This window comes from Gorilla gorilla, chromosome 21, assembly GCF_029281585.2.
Source record: "Gorilla gorilla gorilla isolate KB3781 chromosome 21, NHGRI_mGorGor1-v2.1_pri, whole genome shotgun sequence".
Lineage (NCBI taxonomy): Eukaryota > Metazoa > Chordata > Mammalia > Primates > Hominidae > Gorilla > Gorilla gorilla.
This window is the reverse complement of record NC_073245.2, coordinates 70,776,685-70,797,290: the sequence shown is the minus strand read 5'-3', so window position 1 is coordinate 70,797,290 and position 20,606 is coordinate 70,776,685. Positions and strand designations below refer to the sequence as shown.

General features: G+C 50.1%; 1 protein-coding gene across 2 annotated transcripts in view; it reads left to right on the top strand.

Moving 5' to 3' along the window:
- Positions 1 to 6,095: 6,095 nt before the first annotated feature.
- The window catches only part of APCDD1L (APC down-regulated 1 like), a 56,536-nt gene continuing 42,025 nt past the window's right edge, over positions 6,096 to 20,606 (top strand). Inside the window, exon 1 of one of the 2 annotated variants that reach the window (XM_004062433.5) lies at positions 6,096 to 6,882. In XM_004062433.5, coding sequence (XP_004062481.1) covers positions 6,834 to 6,882 — 49 coding nt within the window. In that variant the 5' untranslated portion in view covers positions 6,096 to 6,833. Of the gene's footprint in view, positions 6,883 to 7,557; positions 7,725 to 20,606 lie in introns of those variants that run through there. The other variant, XM_055372853.2, reaches the window with a different exon arrangement.

Genomic DNA, 20,606 nt, shown 5'->3' with positions numbered 1-20,606 from the left:
GTGTTAGTCATCCACCCACCCACCCATCCACCCACCCACCCATACACTCACCCTGTCACACACCCATCCACTCATTAGCCTACCCATCTACTCATCCATCACCTATCCATGCACTCACCCATTCACCTATCCATCCACCCACCCACCTGCCTATCCACCCTCCCACCTGTCCACCCACCCACCTATCCATCTTCCCACCTATCCACCCACACACCTATCCACCCTCCCACCTATCCACCCTCCCATCTATCCACCCACCCACCCATCCACCCATATACTCACCGTCTCACACACCCATCAACTCATTAGCCCACCCACCTACCCATCCATCACCTATCCATCCACTCACCCATTCACCTATCCATCCACCCACCCACCCACCTGCCTATCCACCCACCCACCTATCCACCCTCCCACCTATCCACCCACCCATCCACCTTCCCACCTATCCACCCACACACCTACCCACCCTCCCATCTATCCACCCACCCACCCACCCATACACTAACCCTCTCGCACACCCATCCACTCATGAGCCCACCCACCTACCCACCTGTCACCTATCCATCCACTCACCCATTCACCTATCCATACACCCACCCACCCACCTGCCTATCCACCCACCCACCTATCCACCCACCCACCTATCCACCCTCCCACTTATCCACCCACCCACCTACCCACCCATACACCTATCCACTCTCCCGTCTATCCACCCACCCACATATCCACCCACCCACCCATACACTCACCCACTCATACACCCACCCATTAGCCCACCCACCTACCCATCCATCACCTATGCATCCACTCACCCATTCACCTATCCAACCACCCACCCAACCATCCACCCAACCACTCCCTCCCTCCCTCCCTGATCTACCTATCCATTCACTCACTCATTAACCCACCCACCTATCCACCCCCTACCCACTCACTCATCCACCCGTCTACCCACCCATCCACCCAGCCACCCATTTACTCACCCATTCACTCAATCATCCCCCCGTTAACTCACCTACCTACTCACCCATTCATCCATCTATCCATTTACCCACCCACTCATCCACCCATTAATCCACCAACTCATCCACCTACTGACCCATCCACCCATCCATCCATCCATCCACCCACCCATTCACCCATCCATCCATCTATCCATCCATCCACCCATCCATCTCACTCCCGTCCACCTACCCATCCTCCTACCCTTCCATTCACCCACTCACTCATCCATCCATCTGTCCATCCACCCACCCATCCACCCATCCATCCACCTATCCATCCACCCCCCCACTCATCCACCCATTAACCCATTCACCCACTTACCACCCATCCACTCATCCACCCACCCATCCATGCATCCATCCACCCACCTATCCACCCATCCACCCGTTCATCTATTCATCCATCCATCCCTCCATCCATCTTGTTCTCCATCCACCTATCCGTCTATTCACCCATTCATCCATCCATCTACCCACCCACCCATCCACCCATTAGCCCATCCACCCATCCACTCACCCACTCACACATCTAACCACCTACCCACCAACCCATCCATTTATCCACCCACCCACTCTCCCACCCACTCATCCATCCATCTACCGAATTCATACATTCATTCAAAATATATTCACTTAACATTTATGTGCCAGGTGCTAGGATAAGCCCTCCAATGCCAACATCCCGCAGCCCCCATCATACACACAATAGCCAGATAGAGCAAGAATACCTATACAGGTTTAAGGGCTGGAGGGTGAGTTCCCAGACAGCCCAAGGTATTTCCACAACCTGCCTTCCCAGAGGCAGGTGAACAAGATGCCATTCAAGACCTAGGTATTTTAGGTTCAAGCTGAGGAGCCAGTCTTTCCAGCCCAGACCAGGTTTCCATCCAGGCTCCATTGCATACCAGCTGTGTGACCTTCAACTTCTCACCATGTGGTTTCAGGGCCTCAGAAGACTGGATCCTGCACCCAGTGCTCAATTCCTGGACATGGTCTTCTAGTTCCTACAGGGTGGCACAGCTTCATCCTATCTTACAGAGGAAGAAACAGATGCAAAGGGAATTGCAGGGCCGGGACTAGTGGGAGGCACCCAGGGCTCAAACTATGAGAAGGCATTCACCTGGAGGGGCTATCTGCACCTATGCCCACCCAAGAGTGAGTGCCCATTACATGGTGAGCCCTGGGAACAAGTTCGCTTCCCCCTAGCACCGGCCATGGTGAGTGGCTAAGTGGTAGCATTATGATTTGAAGTCAGGTCTTCTGATAAACCCAGTGCTCATTCTGTGATAGTTCATTTGTTCTCTCATTAATTCACTCAGCAAACGTGTAGCGAGCCCCTACTATGCACAAGGCATGTGCTAGGCTCAGGGGTGCACCAGGCACTTCTGAAGGACAGAGACTTGGTTTCTCTGCCTCAATTTCTTCATCTGTAACATACAGGTTGTTGTAAGGATCTGGTCGACTCTGGGCCGAGCCAGCATGCTCACTCTGGAGGCAGAAATGGTCACCAAGAGGGGCCCAGCCCACCCTGGCCTGTCCCCTGCTTCATCCAGAGCTGCCCCGGCCTACCCTTCTTGGCTCAGGAGGCCGCTTGGATGTTTATTTGGTTATTAGATAACCAGGCCTAGGCACCATTTCTTTGATCAGTTACCCCTGATAACAAGCAGAGGAAACAGACCATTTTATAGCAAGATTTTGTGGGGTGATCTTATCATCCCATGGTGTTTTTAACAGGGACAAGGATGAAGAGGTAGGCATTTGGAGGGGAGGGGGAAGGAAAAGAGGCCCTGCTCTGCAATACTTTCCTCCTGATTCCCCCTGGACTTTGATTCTGGGGGAAGAGGTGGTGTGGGAGATAAACATGGAGCAAGAAGGCTGGGTCCCACTCACAGACATCTGACTCAAGGCCGCTTCCCTCACACCCAGCAAGACCCCCTGAATCCTCCCAAAACCTCGCCCGCAGCAGCTCTGACCACCCAGCGAGGGCCCCTGCAGTTAACAGCCCAGGAAAGCCCAGCTACGGAGGCCAAGATGCGATAATGCCCACAGACGTGACTTAACGGCCAACACAGAGCTGAGGCTTCTCCCCAAAACAGCCTTATGATTGCTGCCGTTTCAAAAGCTCTCAAGCGATTACTTGGTAAGAAAGAGGTCAGGAACCAAGTGTATATCACCCTTCCCTGAGCAAAATGCAAGATCTGGACAACATAACTTTTTTCTTTTTTTGATTAAAAATAAATATATGTTTGAAGACAATAAATGAGTTTTAGCTTTGGTTTCTTCTTTTGCTCTTGTTTGATCTCCTTGTGAGTTGAGGACAGCCTTGTTCAAACACTATTTGTCCATTTTCTTTGCTTTTTTCTACTTGTGGGGTAAAATCTGTGTTACCTCAACAGGGTCAGCTCACCTGCATTGTGCTTCTGTTTCCTCACCTGGAAAGTGAGGAACGCTGGTCCCGTCAGCCTCCAGTGCCCTTTATAGCTGCCCACACCCTCCCAAGTGTCGCCCCATCACAAGGGTGAGGATGCAGCAGGCGCAGGGCCCACCTGTAACTCTCAGCCTCAACAGCTGGGGTTTAGCTAGGATCTAGAAAAAGCACTTTTTTTTTTTTTGAGACAAGGTCTTGCTCTGTCACCCAGGCTGGAGTGCAGTGGCACAATCATAGCTCACTGCAGCCTCGACCACCCAGGCTCAAGAGATCCTCCCACCTCAGCCTCCCGAGTAGCTGGGACCACAGGCATGTGCCACTACACCTGGAGGATTCTTGTATTTTTTCTAGAGATGGTGTTTTGCCATGTTGCCCAGGATGGAGAGAAAAAGTACTTTGGAGTAGTGTTTCCCCCATTACTCACACACCTCTTCGAAAAGAAGCCATTATTATAAAACAGGCCTTTTCTTTTGGGGTCCTCAGATTTGGAAAGGAGCCGAAAGCCCAGTGAGACAGGACGTGTCCTGGACACACAGCACGGTGGTTGGAAGCAGGGATCCGGGAGCTCTGCCACCTTCCAGCTGCCTGGCCTCAGGACAGTGGCCCAAACTCTCTGAACTCAGTTGCCCCAGTTTGTAAAATGGCCTGACCGTAATTCCCACTTCTTGTCAATTTGTTCAGGTATAAAGTACATGCATATAAAGTACTCAACCTAACTAGCGCCTGGCCCATGCCACGGTCTCAATAATTATCAGCAAATCCTCTCATTTGTAAATAAGCCAGTACAACTATTAATACACAAGCATCATACTTTGTGGAAAAGTTCGTATCTCTAACAGCAGTACAATAAGTTCTGAAAATACTGAATTATGACCCTACGTAGGACATCAATGTAACACCCATTCTCCCCACAAAATGCCACTAATGCTTGAACCCCCATCAGCCACCTGGGACTTTGAAATACCCACATCCAGAAAGCCCAGAGACTGAAGTCTCAAATGATTATGGCCAGAATAGCATGTAGTTTTAACTTTTTTTTTTTTTTTTTTTTTTTGACATGGAGTTTCACTCTTGTCACACAGGCTGAAGCGCAATGGCATGATCTCGGCTCACTGCAACCTCCGCCTCCCAGGTTCAAGTGATTCTCCTGCCTCAGCCTCTGGAGTAGCTAGGATTACAGACGCCCGCCACCACGCCCAGCTAATTTTTGTATTTTTAGTAGAGCCGGGGTTTCACCATGTTGGCCAGGCTGCTGTTAAACTCCTGACCTCAGGTGTCCCACCCGTCTGGCTCTGCCAAAGAGCTGGGATTACAGGTGTGCGCCACGGCACCTGGCCTTAGCATGTAGTTTTTAAACTATCCATAATTGTAAATTTTGTACATTGAAAGACCCATAATTGCCACAAATAATCACAATTATGCAATTATAAATAATCACCCTGCACAACTCTCCTCTTGCCCACAAAGTTATCCCTTTCATGAGAATTTAATATGTGACAATGGCCATTGTCTGCCAGGGAAAGCTCATACCGATTTCAGTTTCAGCAAGGCCACCTCGAGTCTCATAGAAACCAGAAAAAAAAATGTCATTTTCAGGAAGCAAATTGATCGTTTTCCTCACATTTCCATTTGCGTTAAGATCATGGTGTGGCCTTGCTCTGGACTTTTTCCTATTCCCTGTTGCCTCTGGAGAGGAGGAAAGCTAAGGACGGCTGGTGAGCCCACGTCGGGGGTCCCTGGGTGGATTGAAGGGCTCTTGTGGCTCCTGGAAGCCTCACCCAAGTTTCTGGTAAGAAATCAAAAGGTGAGGTGGTGTCCCCTGTTCCCCTGTGGGATGATCAGCCCACAAAAGTGAGACAAATGAGTCTATAAAATGCTTCAGAGGGGCAGGTGGACTGCTCACTCGTGAGTCCCGGGAAACAGGCCTGGCCCAGTTCTCCAAACCTTTCCCCAGGGAGACGGCATCTCTATCTTCTCTCTTCTTCTCTCTTCTCTCTCTTCTCTCTTGTTCTCTCTTCTCTCTTCTCTCTCCCCCTCCCTCCTCCTTCCTGGTTCTCTTTTTTCTGTTGATTTCACTCCCTCCTTTCTTTTCCCTTTCTCTTTCCTCCCCTTTCTCTCTTTCTCTGCCTGTTTCCCCTTTCCTCACTTCCATTTCTCTTTCTGTCTCTTTCTTTCTCTCCCTCTCTCAGGTCTCTCTTCTCTGTCTCTCTTCATCCTCAGTTTTCCCCTCTCTCCCCTGTTACTTTCTTTCCCTTTTTCCTTTTTCTTTCCATCTTCTTCCTCTCCCTCTCTGGGTTCGTGGCAACACAAGGAAACCCGCACATCCCCAGCCCGCAGCCTCGCCCCCTCGGTCCCACTGCAGTTACCCGGTGATCCATGCAGGTGGGAACAATCCAGTTAACTTTTCCCATCCGAGTGATTCTCTTTCTCTTCTTCATTCATAAATGCCATAACTCTCCCGGTCCTCCTTTCCAAGGCTTGTGCACTTATTTCAAGGCTTGCCTGCCACCCAGGGTGCCACCAGAGTCCCAGTGCCTGGGTTGGGGGCTGGAGCGGACCCTTTGGGATCCCCCAGCCTGTCCTCCGCCTCACGGCTGCCTCGCTTCTGAGCTGCCACCCTCAGCTGACTCACTCAGATGAGATTTGGGAGGGAGGGGGGCAGGAGGAGGAGTTGCGAGAAGGAGGAAAACCCGCCTGGTCGGCTCCACACTTTGCCTAGATGCGTTTGGGTGTGGTGGGGAGGGGGTGACGGCCTCATTTACAGACAGAGGCCGGGGCTGGCTTCTAGGCGACCGGGTTGGCCACTTTCACTGCGCTTCTGGGTTTGCTGGGATCCAAGTTGACGCGACTTTTCCAGGAGTAGCTGGAAGACCTGAATAGAAACTTTAGGGGTCCCAGGACTGGCGGGGCTTAGAGTGACTTCCCGCCCCGCTTGCCCTTCCAGGGAACGGCCTGGCTAGGGGTGCGCTTTGACGCAAGGAGCGCATCGCTCTGGCTTGGCCGGGACCAGAGCTTGGGGGAGGCCTCCTTGTCCACTGCGAAGACTTTGGGGAAGGCGACGGCCAGGGGACGGACATCTGGGGGAGGGCTGGGGGTCTGAATGGCAGGAGCTGCACCGGGGGGCTGTGCGCGCTGCGCGGGTGTGCGCGCCTCGCCGGGGGCTGTCTCCACCTCTTCTGGCGAGTTGGACCTATGAGTGCGCAGCTCCGCTTACAACTATCAACAGCCGGGAAGGCTGAGCGCGTGTGAGCGCCGAGGGGGGCGCAGGACCCTCGCAACTTCTTCGCAGGACTCCAGCCTGGCCGCAGGCGCCCGCAGCCGTCCGAGAGCCCTGCGCCCGCGCCTCCCCTTGCGCACCGTGGCAGCGCCCGGCGGGCGGTCCTGCCAGCCCCGACGGGATGCCCGCAGCCATGCTCCCCTACGCTTGCGTCCTGGTGCTTTTGGGAGGTAGGTGCCACCCTCGCCCACCCGGCAAACTGGCTGAGTTCGGAAGGGAGGGAGCTTGCCGTCTAATGTCCCCTAAGGGCCCTTGGGGACTACGGCCCTGGGTCGGCCCACGCGGCTGCTATGCTGCGCCCTGCGCGCCTTTCTCCAGTCTCACCTGGCAGGCACCTGCGCGCCTCCAGGAGCTTCCTGGGGCCTGCGGGAGGGAGTCGCGTCACCGCGCAATATGAGCGCCCCTGCACGCTCTGCGCCAGTCGGGGCCTGGCCTGTAGGTACCCAGAGCTGCCCTTTGTGCCGGGCCCAGTGGGACCGGGGCCTCCAAGAAGATGCAGGAGGATCCCAGGCCCACTGAGACCCCCATGGTGCGGGACAAGCCCGGCTACTCAGACCAAGGTTACTGGGGTTGTTTTTGCCCACGGAATCCTGACCTGTGCGGGGTCGGGGCTTCGTCCTGCAGCAGGACTCGGGGAGAAGCTAGGGAGCGCGCAGTGACCCCAGGCTCGAGTTGTGCCCAGCAGGCCTGACAAAGGGGACCAAGGGGCTTCAGGAACCCCTGGTAGAGTAGGCAATGCCTTCTCCAGGACTAAGGGGTTCCCTGGTGGCTCTTCGTGGGGGTGGGGAGTAGGGTAGACAAAACTGTACAAAGGCCAGCTGACTGGAGTGTGCCATCACAGGGGCCCAGTCACCACTGACAAAAATGACAGTAACCACAGTCGAAGTGTGCCCAGCTGGGGGCTCATCCCCAAGCACCCTCACATTATGAATGGCTGAGAATTCTGGCCCTGGAGTTAGACCACCTGGCTGGGAAGCCCAGATCAACATCGTATCAACCCGTCCGGCTTTGGGTAAGCATGGCCATCGGCTCTCTCAGCCTTGACTTTCTTTCCTGTCAAATGGGCTCACAAAATCCCCTCCTCCGTCTGGGATGATTGTGAAGATTACGAGAGCACGTGCAGGAGGATCACTCCACTTGCTGCCTGGCACTGAGCTCGTGTTCAGGGAATGGCAGCCGAGAACCCCGGGGTGAAGAGGGGCTGCGCGGTCCCACAGAGCACGCTCTGCTCCACGTATAGGCGAGGAGCAAAGTCTAAGTCACCTTGAGGAGCTCTTCAATCACAGTCTTTTCTTCCCAGCCCCCAAATTTCTAAACAAGCTGTTTTGAGAAGAACTGGCAGGGGTCTGAAGGAGGGTCAGGGGAGGGTGCCTCCGCAGTTTGAAGAGCTGCAGATTCACCTGTCGAAAGGGACATTCATCCAGGGGCCGCCTCCCCTGCCAGTCTGGGAGTGAGAGGTCACACAGCTGTCCTTGGCCACAGAGTTAGTTGATCATCAGCATGAAAATAGACCACCTCACCCCTGCTGGTTCTTTCGAAAGGGCAGGAAAATGCAAACTGGAAAGGGTGACAAGGGGGCCAGCTGTGGAAGCGCGCCTCTGCTGGGTGCTGAGATAGGGAGGACAGGATGGGGAAACCGGGTGTCCATGTGCTCTCATCCGCCTCCTCCAGGCCGTTGCAGCCAGTGGGAATGGAACAGTCTACAGTGGTGGGACACATGCCCCAGGAACCTGCAGTCTCAGTCACAGCACACGGCTGTTGTGTTTGGCAGGCCCGAGCTTCCCGTCATGCCAATGAAATCACTGTGAGTGTAGAGCTGTGGCTGGCTCTTGGGGAGTCTTGCTGCCCAGCTCCTCGGTGACCTTTCACCACAGCAAGTCAGACAGATTCAACAGCAGAGAAGCCAAGAGTGCCCGGGGGTGCTGACGAGAGAGGGGGGCAGCCTGCCCTCAATTCAGACACAGCCACCAGAAAGGGGGAGGATGCCGTTCAGCCTGCCACTGCAGCTCCCAGCTCTACACCGGACACTATTTTCCACTGAACGCTTCTTTGAAAAGCTCTTTTCACTGCTGGCTACATCACCAGGTGATGAGATCCTTTTGCTTTAGTAAAAGGAAACAGGACCCAGTTAATCCTTCAACTGCTGACATAATTTAGGTGCCTGAGCTGGGCATGCCTGAACTTCATGTCTCCAGGTTCCAGAAACTATATATATAATGGCACACCAGCCAACCCACCAAGGGAATTCAGATTGAGTACACACACGTTAGGGGTTCTTAACCTTGCCGCTATTGACATTTGGCACCAGATGATTCTTTGTTGGGGATGAGGGGCCCGTCCTGTGCATTTTGGGGTGCTTAGCAATATCCCTGCCCTCTTCCTACAGATGCCAGTTGCACCTCCTCCTAGTTATGATAACTGAAAATGTCTCCAGATATGACCACATGTCTCCAGGTGATAAAGTGGCCCCCAGTTGAGAATCACTGGTATGAACAGATCAAACCCAACAGGTAGTTTTTCAGATGAATCTGTCAAAATCACTGGGTTAGACGGATTTTGTTATTCTTGCTCTGAACGATCAGGAAATCAAAGGCACAGTGGGGCCCCAAGAAAAACAACATAGCTTAGGTAGTTTCTAATTTGGACATTGATTTTTCCCATTTGCTCTCCCTCCCTCTTGTATCTGAACATGTCCGCATGGCGGCCGCAGGAGCCAGGCTGCGGTATGGGTAGTCACCCACTGCAGCGAACCTTCCTTCAAACCCTGTCAGGCCAGATGTGTCTGGTGCCAGTTCTCCAGCTGCCAGTGTTGGTTCACTCCACAGCAATTTCTGGCTTTTAAAAATCTCATTACTCAACAATTTATGCTGGAGGGGGAAAATGAGAAACCATAGCTGCTGCTTTTTTTTCGCACTTGTATTTTTTTTTTCTAATTTCAGCTCTGCTTTTATCTCTCGCCATATACTTTGCGATGGCAAGTTATCATTTACAGTCAGATTAACTAGGTCAAAATCACAGGCTATTCCATAATAAATTAGTTGTTGATGTGGAGCTCTGCTTTGAAACCCAGAATAAAAACTAAGAAGAAAATTACTTAAATACACTCATCCAAAAATCTAATGTGAATAGAGACCCGTAATCGTATTAGTTACTTAAAACAAACAAAAAAAATTATCAATGGAGACTTCCTCTTGCTGCTGTGTGATGTGCTTCTCGAAGACGAATCATTGTGGCCAGCTGTGCCACTTATCTTCTGACCAAGGCTGTAATCTCAAAATTCAAAACAACCAGCTCCAGGCAAATACAGCAGCTTCCTTGATTTCAAAACCATCTGGATGGCAAAGCAGTTAGAAGCTACATGTGAAGAAATATTTTTGCAATGTATTGAAAGTTAACTATGCTAATGAAAGCTTAAAGCCAGAATGAGCCCCTGATAAAACTTCCAAGATACAGTGGTTCACTGCCAAAACCAGCCTGGAAAATGAAGATCAATAGCCCAATGCAAAGGGAAGGAGAAGCCATTAAAATTGGTTTGAGCTTGAGGGCAGCTAAGTTGAGTTGGGGGGCTCTTGAGAAGGAAGTGAATTCTGAAGTTGGCACGGAAGGTGGTTTTGGAATTAGGCAGACCTGGTTCCCACCCTGGCTTTGTTACCTTCCTGTTCTGTCACCTGGACCCACACAGCCTCCCTGGGCATGTGGCCCAATCAGTGTGTTGGGAATGGTGATAGCTGTGACATCAGGGAGTGCTGGAAGTGTTCAACAAGATGATATATGGCCAGGACTTAGCACTGAGAACCTGGTGAACCCTCTGTGCTGTCCCTGCAGGGAGTCAGATGCTGCTCTAAAGTCACCAGACCTGGGAAAGAAAGTGTCAGCACCCCTGCTCTCAGGAAGTTGCCATTTCAGCTTGAGCTTGGACACGTCACTTAGCATCTGTCTCCTTTTGGCAGGTGCTGTATTTTCTTCCCCATGAGAGCACCTTGACTGTTAAAATGATACCAACAGCAACAAAATTCATAATTCTTTGGGTTTAACCCTGACACCATGCAGGGCCAGGCTCCACCCTTCTTGCTGCTGTCTCCTGTCATTCTGCCCCAGCCCTGCTGCCAGTGCTACCATCATCAATTTCCTTATCTGCAGAATAGGGATGATGACAGAGCTCACTGCTGGAGTAGGGTGAGCTTGCTAAAAGGAAGAATTGGGCCGGGCATGGTGGCTCACGCCTTTAATCCCAGCACTTTGGGAGGCTGAAGTGGGCAGATCACCTGAGGTCAGGAGTTCAAGACCAGCCTGACCAACATGGTGAAACCCTGTCTCTACTAAAAATAAAAAATTAGCTGGGTGTGGTGTCAGGCACCTGGAATCCCAGCTACTTGGGAGGCTGAGGCAGGAGAATTGCTTGAACCCGGGAGGCGGAGGTTGCAGTGGGCCAAGATTGCACCAATGCACTCCAGCCTGGGCAACAGGGCGAGACAAAAAAAAGAGGAAGAATTGTCTAGCAGAGAGGCAGTGACAGAGTCTCAATTCAGTGGACGTGTATTGTGTGCCCTCCTGTGTATGTGCCACACACTGGTGTGAGGTGCGGAAGACAGAAGGACCAATCAGATAGCTCCCCACCTTCATGGAAAATAGGGCAACTAAATCTTAAATGAGCAACTAATTACAAGACTGATGAGCACTTTACCAAGCAGTTTTAGGTGTATCTAGCCCAGGCTGGGAGGTTCAAGAAGGCCTCCCTAGAAAGGTGATATGTAACCTGGAACTTGAAAAAAGGGGAGGGGCTAACTGAATGAGGAGGAGGCAGAACAGACAGAATTCCCGGCAGAAGGACTAGTATGTGCAAAGCTTAGATGCAAAAGAAAAGAGAGTGAGGGACCAAGGGGTGGACAGTGGACAAGGTCAGGGGTTGGCAGGAGCTGGTTCCTGGAGGGTTGTGGGGCCTCAGAAAAGAGTTGGACTTTATATTAAGAGCAATGGAGTGTTCACTGAAGGATGTAAAGCAGGGTAAGAATGAGATGCCTCTAGAAGTGAATTCCCGATCACTGGAGGCATCCAAGAATCTAGCTGGATGATGCGAGTAGCACTGGCTAGGAGTTGGCCCAGATTTGCTTCCAGCCCTGAAAGTCTCTAACCGTAAGCCAGCACATGTGCTATCAATGGCTGTTTTGGTCCCTCACTTCTCCCTGCCCCCATTCAGAGCCGGTAATAATGACAGTGACAGTGATGGGCTATACTTACTGAGCCTTCTCTGTGTCCACCAGGGCCCAGGCTCAGCTCCTGACTTACAGCAGCATTTGAGGTGAGTTGTTAGTCCCATCTTACAACACTCTTGGAAGGTGGAGGTTTTCACTCCCGTTTGACAGATGAAGAAACTGAGGCCCAGAGAAGTAGGTGACTTGCCCAAGAAGAGCTAGGCAGGGGTATAGCTAAGACTCATTTGCAAACTGGAAACTTGGACAGGCAAAGCTAGAGGTACCGTCTGTGCCCATTGATATCGTAGTGTTGTCTTCAGTTTCATCATCAGGGAAACGAGAAGGATTTTAGTACCCCTGAGTAAAGCCCAATCCAAAGGCCCTGACGTGGCTCACAGCACCCGGCCCGCCCTGGTCCTGCCTGCTTCCTCACTCAGCACCAACTACCTGGGCAGCTCCTGGCTTGGCCTCCACATAGGCAGCACGACTCCCTCGGGGCCTTCACGCCCTCTTCCCTCTGCCTGGAACATTCTTCTGGCTCCTTCTTCCACTCAGGTATCTACTCAGATGTTACCTTCTCTGAGAGGCCTTCCCGGAAAGCTAAAGGAAAGCTAAAATTGACTCGTTGACTCCACACACATACACACACACACACACATGCATGCATGCACATGCATACACACGTGCGCACACAGACACACATGCACACTCACACACACTCACGCACACTCACGCATGTGCACACAGTCTTTCCCAGCACCCCGCTCTGACTTTCTGCATGGCACCCCTCACTCTCCATACACCGTGGCCTATCATTACCTGTTTCCCTGTTTACAGTCTGTTCCTCACTACAAAGTAGGCTGCACAAGAAGAAGGCCTGGCCTGTTTTATCGACAGTTCTTTCCCCGGTCCCTAGAACAGTGCCTGGCACATAGTAGGTACTCAGTAATCGCTCATATACCCAACACAGTGTAAGCAGTGGCAGACGGGAACCCCAGTCACAGCTGCACTGAAGGGCCCTGCCGCAGAGGCCCTCCTCAGCTCCTCCAGGGCCTCCCCAGCCACCTCCTCTCCGCCAGTCCTCTGCTCCATTGTCCTCATCTCTTCCCCCGACCACCAATGCCAACATCTAATCGAGGATGTCAACCACTTCAGGGGGCATTTTGAGATTTAAAACCCTTGTATGCTGTCAAGATGTAAAGCACATCAGCTGGAGTCTCTCTTGATTTATGGACACAGTCTCAGCCATGTTCACTCTCTCTATGCTCTCCCCTCCCCATGCTCCTTGATCCCCATGTGACAGTCGTCTCCACACACTTCACAGATAACCTCTCCTTCTTCTTAGGGAGGACAGTGGCTGCTGGGCTGGAAGCACCACCATGAAGCAGTCACTCAGAGCCCACCAGCCTGTCCATCAGCTGCATTCCTTCCCACCACAACCTCCATATGCACGCATAGGCTGTTTCTTCTGCCTAGAACTCTGTTCCCTGCTGCCAGCCTCCCCTTCACCTGCAAATTTTAGTGGAAATACCTAGCAGTGGAATTGCCGTGGCAAAGTGTGTTTGCTAAATTCCCCCACCAGCTTTTTTTCCAAGTGAGTTGTACCAGCACCACCCCCATGGGTGACCTAGGAGAGCACTCATTTCTTACATCTTCACTAACACTTGTATTATTACTTCTTAAAAATCGTGCCAGTGGCAATGCTTGGTGGTTTTGATTTGGATTCCTATAATTATGAGCAAGGAGAAGCAAATGTTTGTGTGTTATAGACCTCTCATATTGCTTTTCCAGTGAACTGCCTGGTCACATCTTTCTGCTGTCGTCATATGGGACGTTCAAACCATTTTTCTTATTGATTTGTAAGTGCTCTTTATATTCAGAAAAGTAGCTGTCTCTTGTATGTGTTGCAATTTTTTTTCAGCTTGCTGTTTGTTCACCCAAGCTTCCTGAAACAGAAGTTGCTGTTTTTCTTCTCTTTCATGTTCACTCCATTGAAACCTGTGCAAGGGTGCATGGGCTATTAGCAAGTGTATATAGTCCCCAGAGGGGAGAACAGATGGTCAGATATTCCTACCATAAATTACCACTGTGTGTGTGTCGGGGTGTGTGTGTGTGTGTGGTTGGGTGGGTGGGTGTGCGTATGTGGCAGAGGGAGAAGGAGAGGAAGGGAAAGAGTCAGGGAGAGGGAGAAAGACCAACTTACCTCAGAGAAAAAAGACAGCTAGAACACTGTGCTAGCACATTGCTTCATTTCATCCTCACAACCTCTCTATGCCATGGACATTGTATTACCCCATTTTCACCCTGCTGATAAAGGCATGCCCGAGACTGGGCTATTTTCAAAAGAAAGAGGTTTAATGGACTTACAGTTTCACATGGCTGGGGAGTCCCCACAATCATGGTGGAAAGCAAGGAGGAGCAAGTCACATCTTACAAGGATGGCAGCAGGCAAAGAGAGAGAACTTGTGCAGGGAAACTCCTTTTATTAAAAACTATCAGATCTCGTGAGACTTATTCACTATCTCAAGAACAGCACAGGAAAGACCTGCCCCCGTGATTCAATTACCTCCCACCAGGCTCTTCCCATGACACCTGGGAATTGTGGGAGTTACAATTCAAGATGAGATTTGAGTGGGGACACAGCCAAACCATATCAGATACCAGGCACTCAAGTCATCCAGCCAGCAAGCCCAGCAACCCAGATTTGTGGACCACCAAGCTTCATGCCTCAACTGCCACCCTCCAGTGAAAGTTCAGCTCCAAGTTCATGCAAATACCTCCCTGCCCTGATGCCTTTGAAAGCACCATGAATTAAAGCAAAATCTGGGCACCAGGAGACACACACACTCTGAGGCATCTGAGCTGACTGTTTATATAACATGGCTTAATGGGGAAGATTGCAGTAGGAGACCACAGACATGCTAACAAGAACAGCTTTTTAAAACCCCAATTAAATGTTAATCTGAGAGTTGTTGAAGAGAGAAGGATCCTAATTGTTCTTCTGCAAAGACTGCAGAATGGGCTGGGCTCCGGAATTCAATTGCCCAGGCTCACATTCCAGCTGCTCCATTGACTGCCCCACCACTTAATCCCTCCATGCCTCAGTTTCCTCCTTTGCAAAATGATGTTTAACCCATGGGGTTGCTTGAGTAGATACGAGTGTCCATATGGGAAGCTCACTGCACAGCAGACACAGAGCAAGTCCTCCGTAGATGTCACTCATACCATTTACGAAGGTGACAGGACACTGCCCTACAGATTCCAGCCTTTGGACCTGCTACATTGCTTCTTCTGGGTGGTACAAGGCCACCTTCTCCTTCTGGGATATCAGGAGCTTGGCTGGAGAGAAAGAGACAGAAATAGTGTCTGGATGGGTCAGAGGAAGATGGGGGTATACAGAAGGGTAAAGAGGTGAGAAGCCCAAATTCCTGCTTCCAGAGGTGCAAGGGGACTCAGGTTGCTTTTGCCTGGGGATGTATCCAAAGGGCCCACTCTGGTGGCTAGGATGGTACTAGGTGTTTCTGGGAAGTGGGGATTTAGGGAGTTTGTGTTTGTTTCCTGGGGCTGTCATAACAAAGTACTATAAAGTGGGGGGCTTGGAACAACAGACATCCAAAATCAAGGTATCAGTGGGGCCATGCTCCCTCTGAAGCCTGTAGAAGGGAATCTTCTTTGTCTCTTCCAGCTTCTGGTATTTGCCAGCAGTCCTTGGCATTCCCTGGCTTTAAACCCATCACTTCAGTTCCTACCTCCATTGCCATGAGGACGTCTTCTCCCTGTGCATCTCTATCACTGTGTCTCATCTCCTTTTCTAATAAGTACACCAGTCATATTGGATTTAGGGCTCACCCTGCTCCAGTAGGACCTCATTTTAATTAGTTACACCTGCAGTGACCTTATTTCCAAATAAGGTCACAATCTGAGGTACTAGAGTTAGGACTTCAGCATATATTTTGCAGTGTTGCAATTCTGTCCAAAATACCTAGTATTGTATCCAAAGGGCCCACTCTGGTGGGTGGGATGGCACCAGGTGTTTCTGGGAAATGGAATTTGAGAAGTACATGATCATCCAACAGTTGAAAGGTGAGTAGCACAGGGCCAAACCATATCCAGGGTTCCAGAGAGGGAAGGGAGGTCAGGAGGCCAAAATTTAAATACCCAACAACAGGCAATGACTTAAATACATCTTGAAGGAATTATGCATACATAAAAAATTATATATCCAAAAAAAATTGACTGACAGGGGAGGATATTTATGACATAATGTTAGAACAAGAAACACAATGAGCCAGGCACAGTGGCCCATGCCTGTAATCCCAGCACTTTGGGAGGCCAAAGTGGGAGAATCACTTGAGTTCAGAAGTTTAAGATGAGCCTGGGCAACAAAGAGAAACCCTGTCCTACAAAAAATAAAAATAATAATAATTTGTAAAAAATTTAAAAAGAAGCACAATATAGTATATTTGATTCTAATTATGTTTTCATGGAGGAGGCATCCTTTTTTTAAATAAAAAAAAGAAAACATATGAAATGAGCAGTTATCTCTGGGAGGGGGAATTATGAGAAAATTCTTTCTTTGTCTCTATGTTTTTCTCTGTATTTTCTATAGGATCAGTTCCATCTGAGGCTGGGGGTTCAAGGAAAAGAGCTGGGTTTGCAGCTTCACAGTTTTGTAACCTCCTGTATTTGCTAGGACTTCAGCAAGAGAGGCTGGTTAGAAATGTAACAGAGGTTGAGGTTGGAGAAGTGAAACCTGACCTGGCTGCAGGACTTCGTCCTGGTGTCAGAAGTGGGATCACCTACAGAACTGGGGGTCCTGGGTAGTCCAGATGCTCTTAGGCAGATCGATGTTCCTGGGAATGGATTTGGGGAACATCGGGGCCCCAAACATCCAGATGTTTAGATAAGACCCTGTGCCCTCCCTGCTGTGAGGAGAGGTGCTTGCCAAAGGTGCCCTCAGTCTTGTGGATGGGGCTTCAGAACAGGGAACTGGAACCCCACTAGGGTGACTGAGGCTACACTGTAGCTGTGGGTGGATCAGTGTCAGCAATACCTAACGTCCATTGGGCACTTGCCATTATGAAACACTGTAGGAGCATTATATTATTTCTACACAACTATCTTGTGGTTTAGGTACTGCTATTTATCACCACTTGACACCTGAAGAAATAGACGCTACTGGGCTAGGATGCTTCTGAAGAAGCAGAAGCCTGGGAAGACTGCCGCCTGATGGCTTCATGGCTGCTTAGGAACCATCCAGAATGCGTAAAAGGCCAGATCCAACAAGCCCAGAACTCACTGCTCCCTGGGGGCGCTGAGGTGCTAACAGTCTGTTCACATGGTTGTCTCAGAGGCAAGAAGACCTCTTGCTCATCACAGAGAAGAGCCAGGGAAGATTGGATCCTTTACCAAAGCCAGGGAGATGCATTGGACTACTTGTTGGTACCATTAGCCATGGAGCCTTTGCCCTGAGCAATCTGCTGTCTCCTCTCCCCCATCTCAAGTCCTTCTCTGCTAGAAACAAAACTGCAGTGGACAGGTACCAGTTTTGCCTGCCTGGGCTCCATTCCTCCTTCTTTTGCTATAGCAGAATTTCATTGACTCCAGTCCTAGAGGACTTGTCAGTCAAGGTGCTTCATCTCCACCTGAGGTGTGAGTCTCCAGATGGGCTCATGGGATGCTTGCTCCAGGACTTTGAACTTTAAGGGCAGTGACCAGAAGTTAAGCACATTCTGCCCACGGAGTGTCCTGGAGAAAGTGCAGAGTCGTTCCCACCAACTGCACTCCCAGAGCATCCCTTGGATCCATGCCCATCCAAGAAGTCCCTTTTTAGCTTACATGAGTCAGATGTTGCTTCTGTTGCTTACAACCAAAGCAGCTAACCTATATGCCTACAAAGTTTGAGACCATGCCCTCTGAACAGTTAGCTAAATAGTATATGTGCTGTACACTCCTGTTGTTCACTACCCCTAGAGCTCAATGTGCGTTAAAAACAAAATCTAAGCTGCCTTCCCCAAGCCTCAATATTAAATCATATAGAAAGAGGGAGGAAAAGCAATAGCTCATCCCCAACCCTACTCTTTTCCAAAAGTATATGTAGATACAGGAGAGCACGACATGGCTGTATTTAGCCTGGAATTACCAGTGACCATAGTAAAACAAAATTACTTGTTCTTTGAAATGTACACTTAGAGTTGCTTTAACATGTGTTTTTCGTGGTTGGGTGTGGTTTCTAGATAGTTTGAAACTGAAGTCTACTGTTTGGCCCATCAGCTTTAACCAAATTCTGATGGACTCCAATTTCCTTAACAGCAACCCACAGACTGAAATTAAGACCAACTTGCCAGTGAGTGAAAGTACCTGGGCTTTTATGATGATCAGCATTTGGATTTGTTGCTTCTCCCACAGTCTTGCAATACTTTTGCATTTCCGTCTGCCTCTCGCAGGAAATCACTTCAAGGTAACCGTCAAAATCTCCGAGAAGATCATAACCTACATGATTGCGTGGCTAGCTGCATTTTGCTAGGAAACCCCACCCCCAACCTTTCAGGGACTGTAAATGCTGCCTTAGGGAAATTCAGAGACGTGCATTTCTGCCTCTGATGGTGGTTAGGGGAAGCCTGACTTCCGGAAAAGTTGGAATTCCAGTCCCATATAAAGAGTCACGTCCACTGCCACCCAGGACATTCATTACTGTTGCTGACGGGGACCTAAGGAAGAGAGGTTGCGCCCCTGAGTCTCTAGAGCCCTGTAAGAGCTTCAACAAGAACGTGGAATAATTTGTAATTTGCATATTTATTGCTAAAGAGCTTCTAAGAGTGTTTGCGACCAGAGCTGCTGGACTTCATTATTAAGTGGGTGAAACATATTCCCTGTTTACATAGATAATTTGCTTAGAAAGTTCTTTTCTTTTTTTGTGTGTGTGTTCTGCTTAAATACAAAGACAAACTTCTTTCTCTCTCTACTTCAAATTCTAATTTAGGAGAGCTTAAATGAGTAAGCATGTCTTTACTATGTTTGTAGATAACGTCCTATAACTTCAACTCAGTGGTGAGAATGTCTCTTCATTCAAGTATTCAGTTCTTCAACAAGCATTCAGTGGGTGCTGACTACGTGCCTGGCACTGTTCTACACCCCAGGGTTATAACAGGGAACAAAATGAGCCTGGCATGGACCTCATGGGACTTGCAATCTAGTTGGTGGGATGGGGCAGAGGTAGGACATACAGATTAGAAAACAAATACACCAAAGGCCGGATGCAGTGGCTCACGCCTATAATCCCAGCACTTTGGGAGGCCGAGGCGGGTGGATCACTTGAGGTCAGGAGTTCAAGACCAGCCTGGCCAACATGGTTAAACCCCCTTTCTACTAAAAATACAAAAATTAGCCTGGCATGGTAGTGGGCACCTGTAATCCTAGCTACTTGGGAGGCTGAGGGAGGAGAATCACTCAAACCCTGGAGACAGGTTCCAGTGAGCCGAGATCGCACCACGGTACTCCATCCTGGGTGACAGAGTGAGACTCTGACTCAAAACAAAACAAAACAAAAAAACACAAGACAATGGCAGATGGTGACAAGCACTGTGAGAGGAGAGGAGAAAGGAAGTGGGGGGAGTGACCAGGGAGGTGGGCTAGTAGATGGGGCGTATCTGGAAGGCTTCTCCAAGTAGGCCACATTGCAGCCCAGTCCTAAGAGATGAAAAGGAGCCAGCGCTAGAAGATCCAGGATGAGAGGAACCAACTGAAGGAAAGTCAGGATGGCTGCTAGAGAGTAAAGGGACAAGAGGACAGGATGAGCAGGCCATGAAGAGGGTCACAGCCAAGCTTAAGGGCTTTGGAAAGCCAGAGGCAGGTTTTCGGGCTCAAAAAGGCTCTCTGGTTGCTGAGTGGAAATGCATCCATGGAAAGTGATGACAGTGGCTTGGTTATATCTGTAGGGTTAGAGAGAGGTGAGACCCTTCCCCTGTGCGTGTGGAGGTGGAACTGTCAGGACTTGGAGATGAACTGGGTGGGAGGTCTCTATTTGCTTTCTATGGCTGCCATAACAAAGAACACAGACTGTCTGGCTTCACACAAATCGGAAATTCTTTCTTGCCCAGCTCTGGAGGCTGGAAGTCAGAGATAAAGGTGTCTGCAGGGTTGGTTTCTGCAGAGCCTGCTCTCCCTGGCTTGTAGGTGGCCGTCTTCTAGCTGTGCCCTCTACGGCCATTGTTCTGTGGGTACACATCAGTGGTGTCTCTCCGTGTGTCCCAGTTTCCTCTTCTCACGGGGACACCAGTCAGACCGGATTAGGGCCTGCTCTAATGACCTCATTTTGACTTAATCACCTCCTTAAAAGCCCTGTCTCCAAATACAGTCATGCTCTGAGGTACAGGGGGTTACAGCTTTAACATATGAATTTGGGGAGAATACAGTTCAGCCACCAACAGAGGCTCTTACAAAGAAGAAAAGAAATATATTTAAAGGTAGACACTGTAGACTATCTGGTCCATCATAATCATTCAAGGGAATGACTTGTCCAAACTTCAGGACTAAAGTTACCCCTGGGGATGGGACAGCAGGTTTCAATAAGACTGGTAGTATTCCAGATCTTAGCCTCAAGGAGGGGTTCCCAGGGGTTCATCTTTAAAGTGGGCATGTCACATGTCACACTGTGGGGTACCTGGCAGAGTGCTAACCCTCAGGGAGGCTGGGTAGCGGTG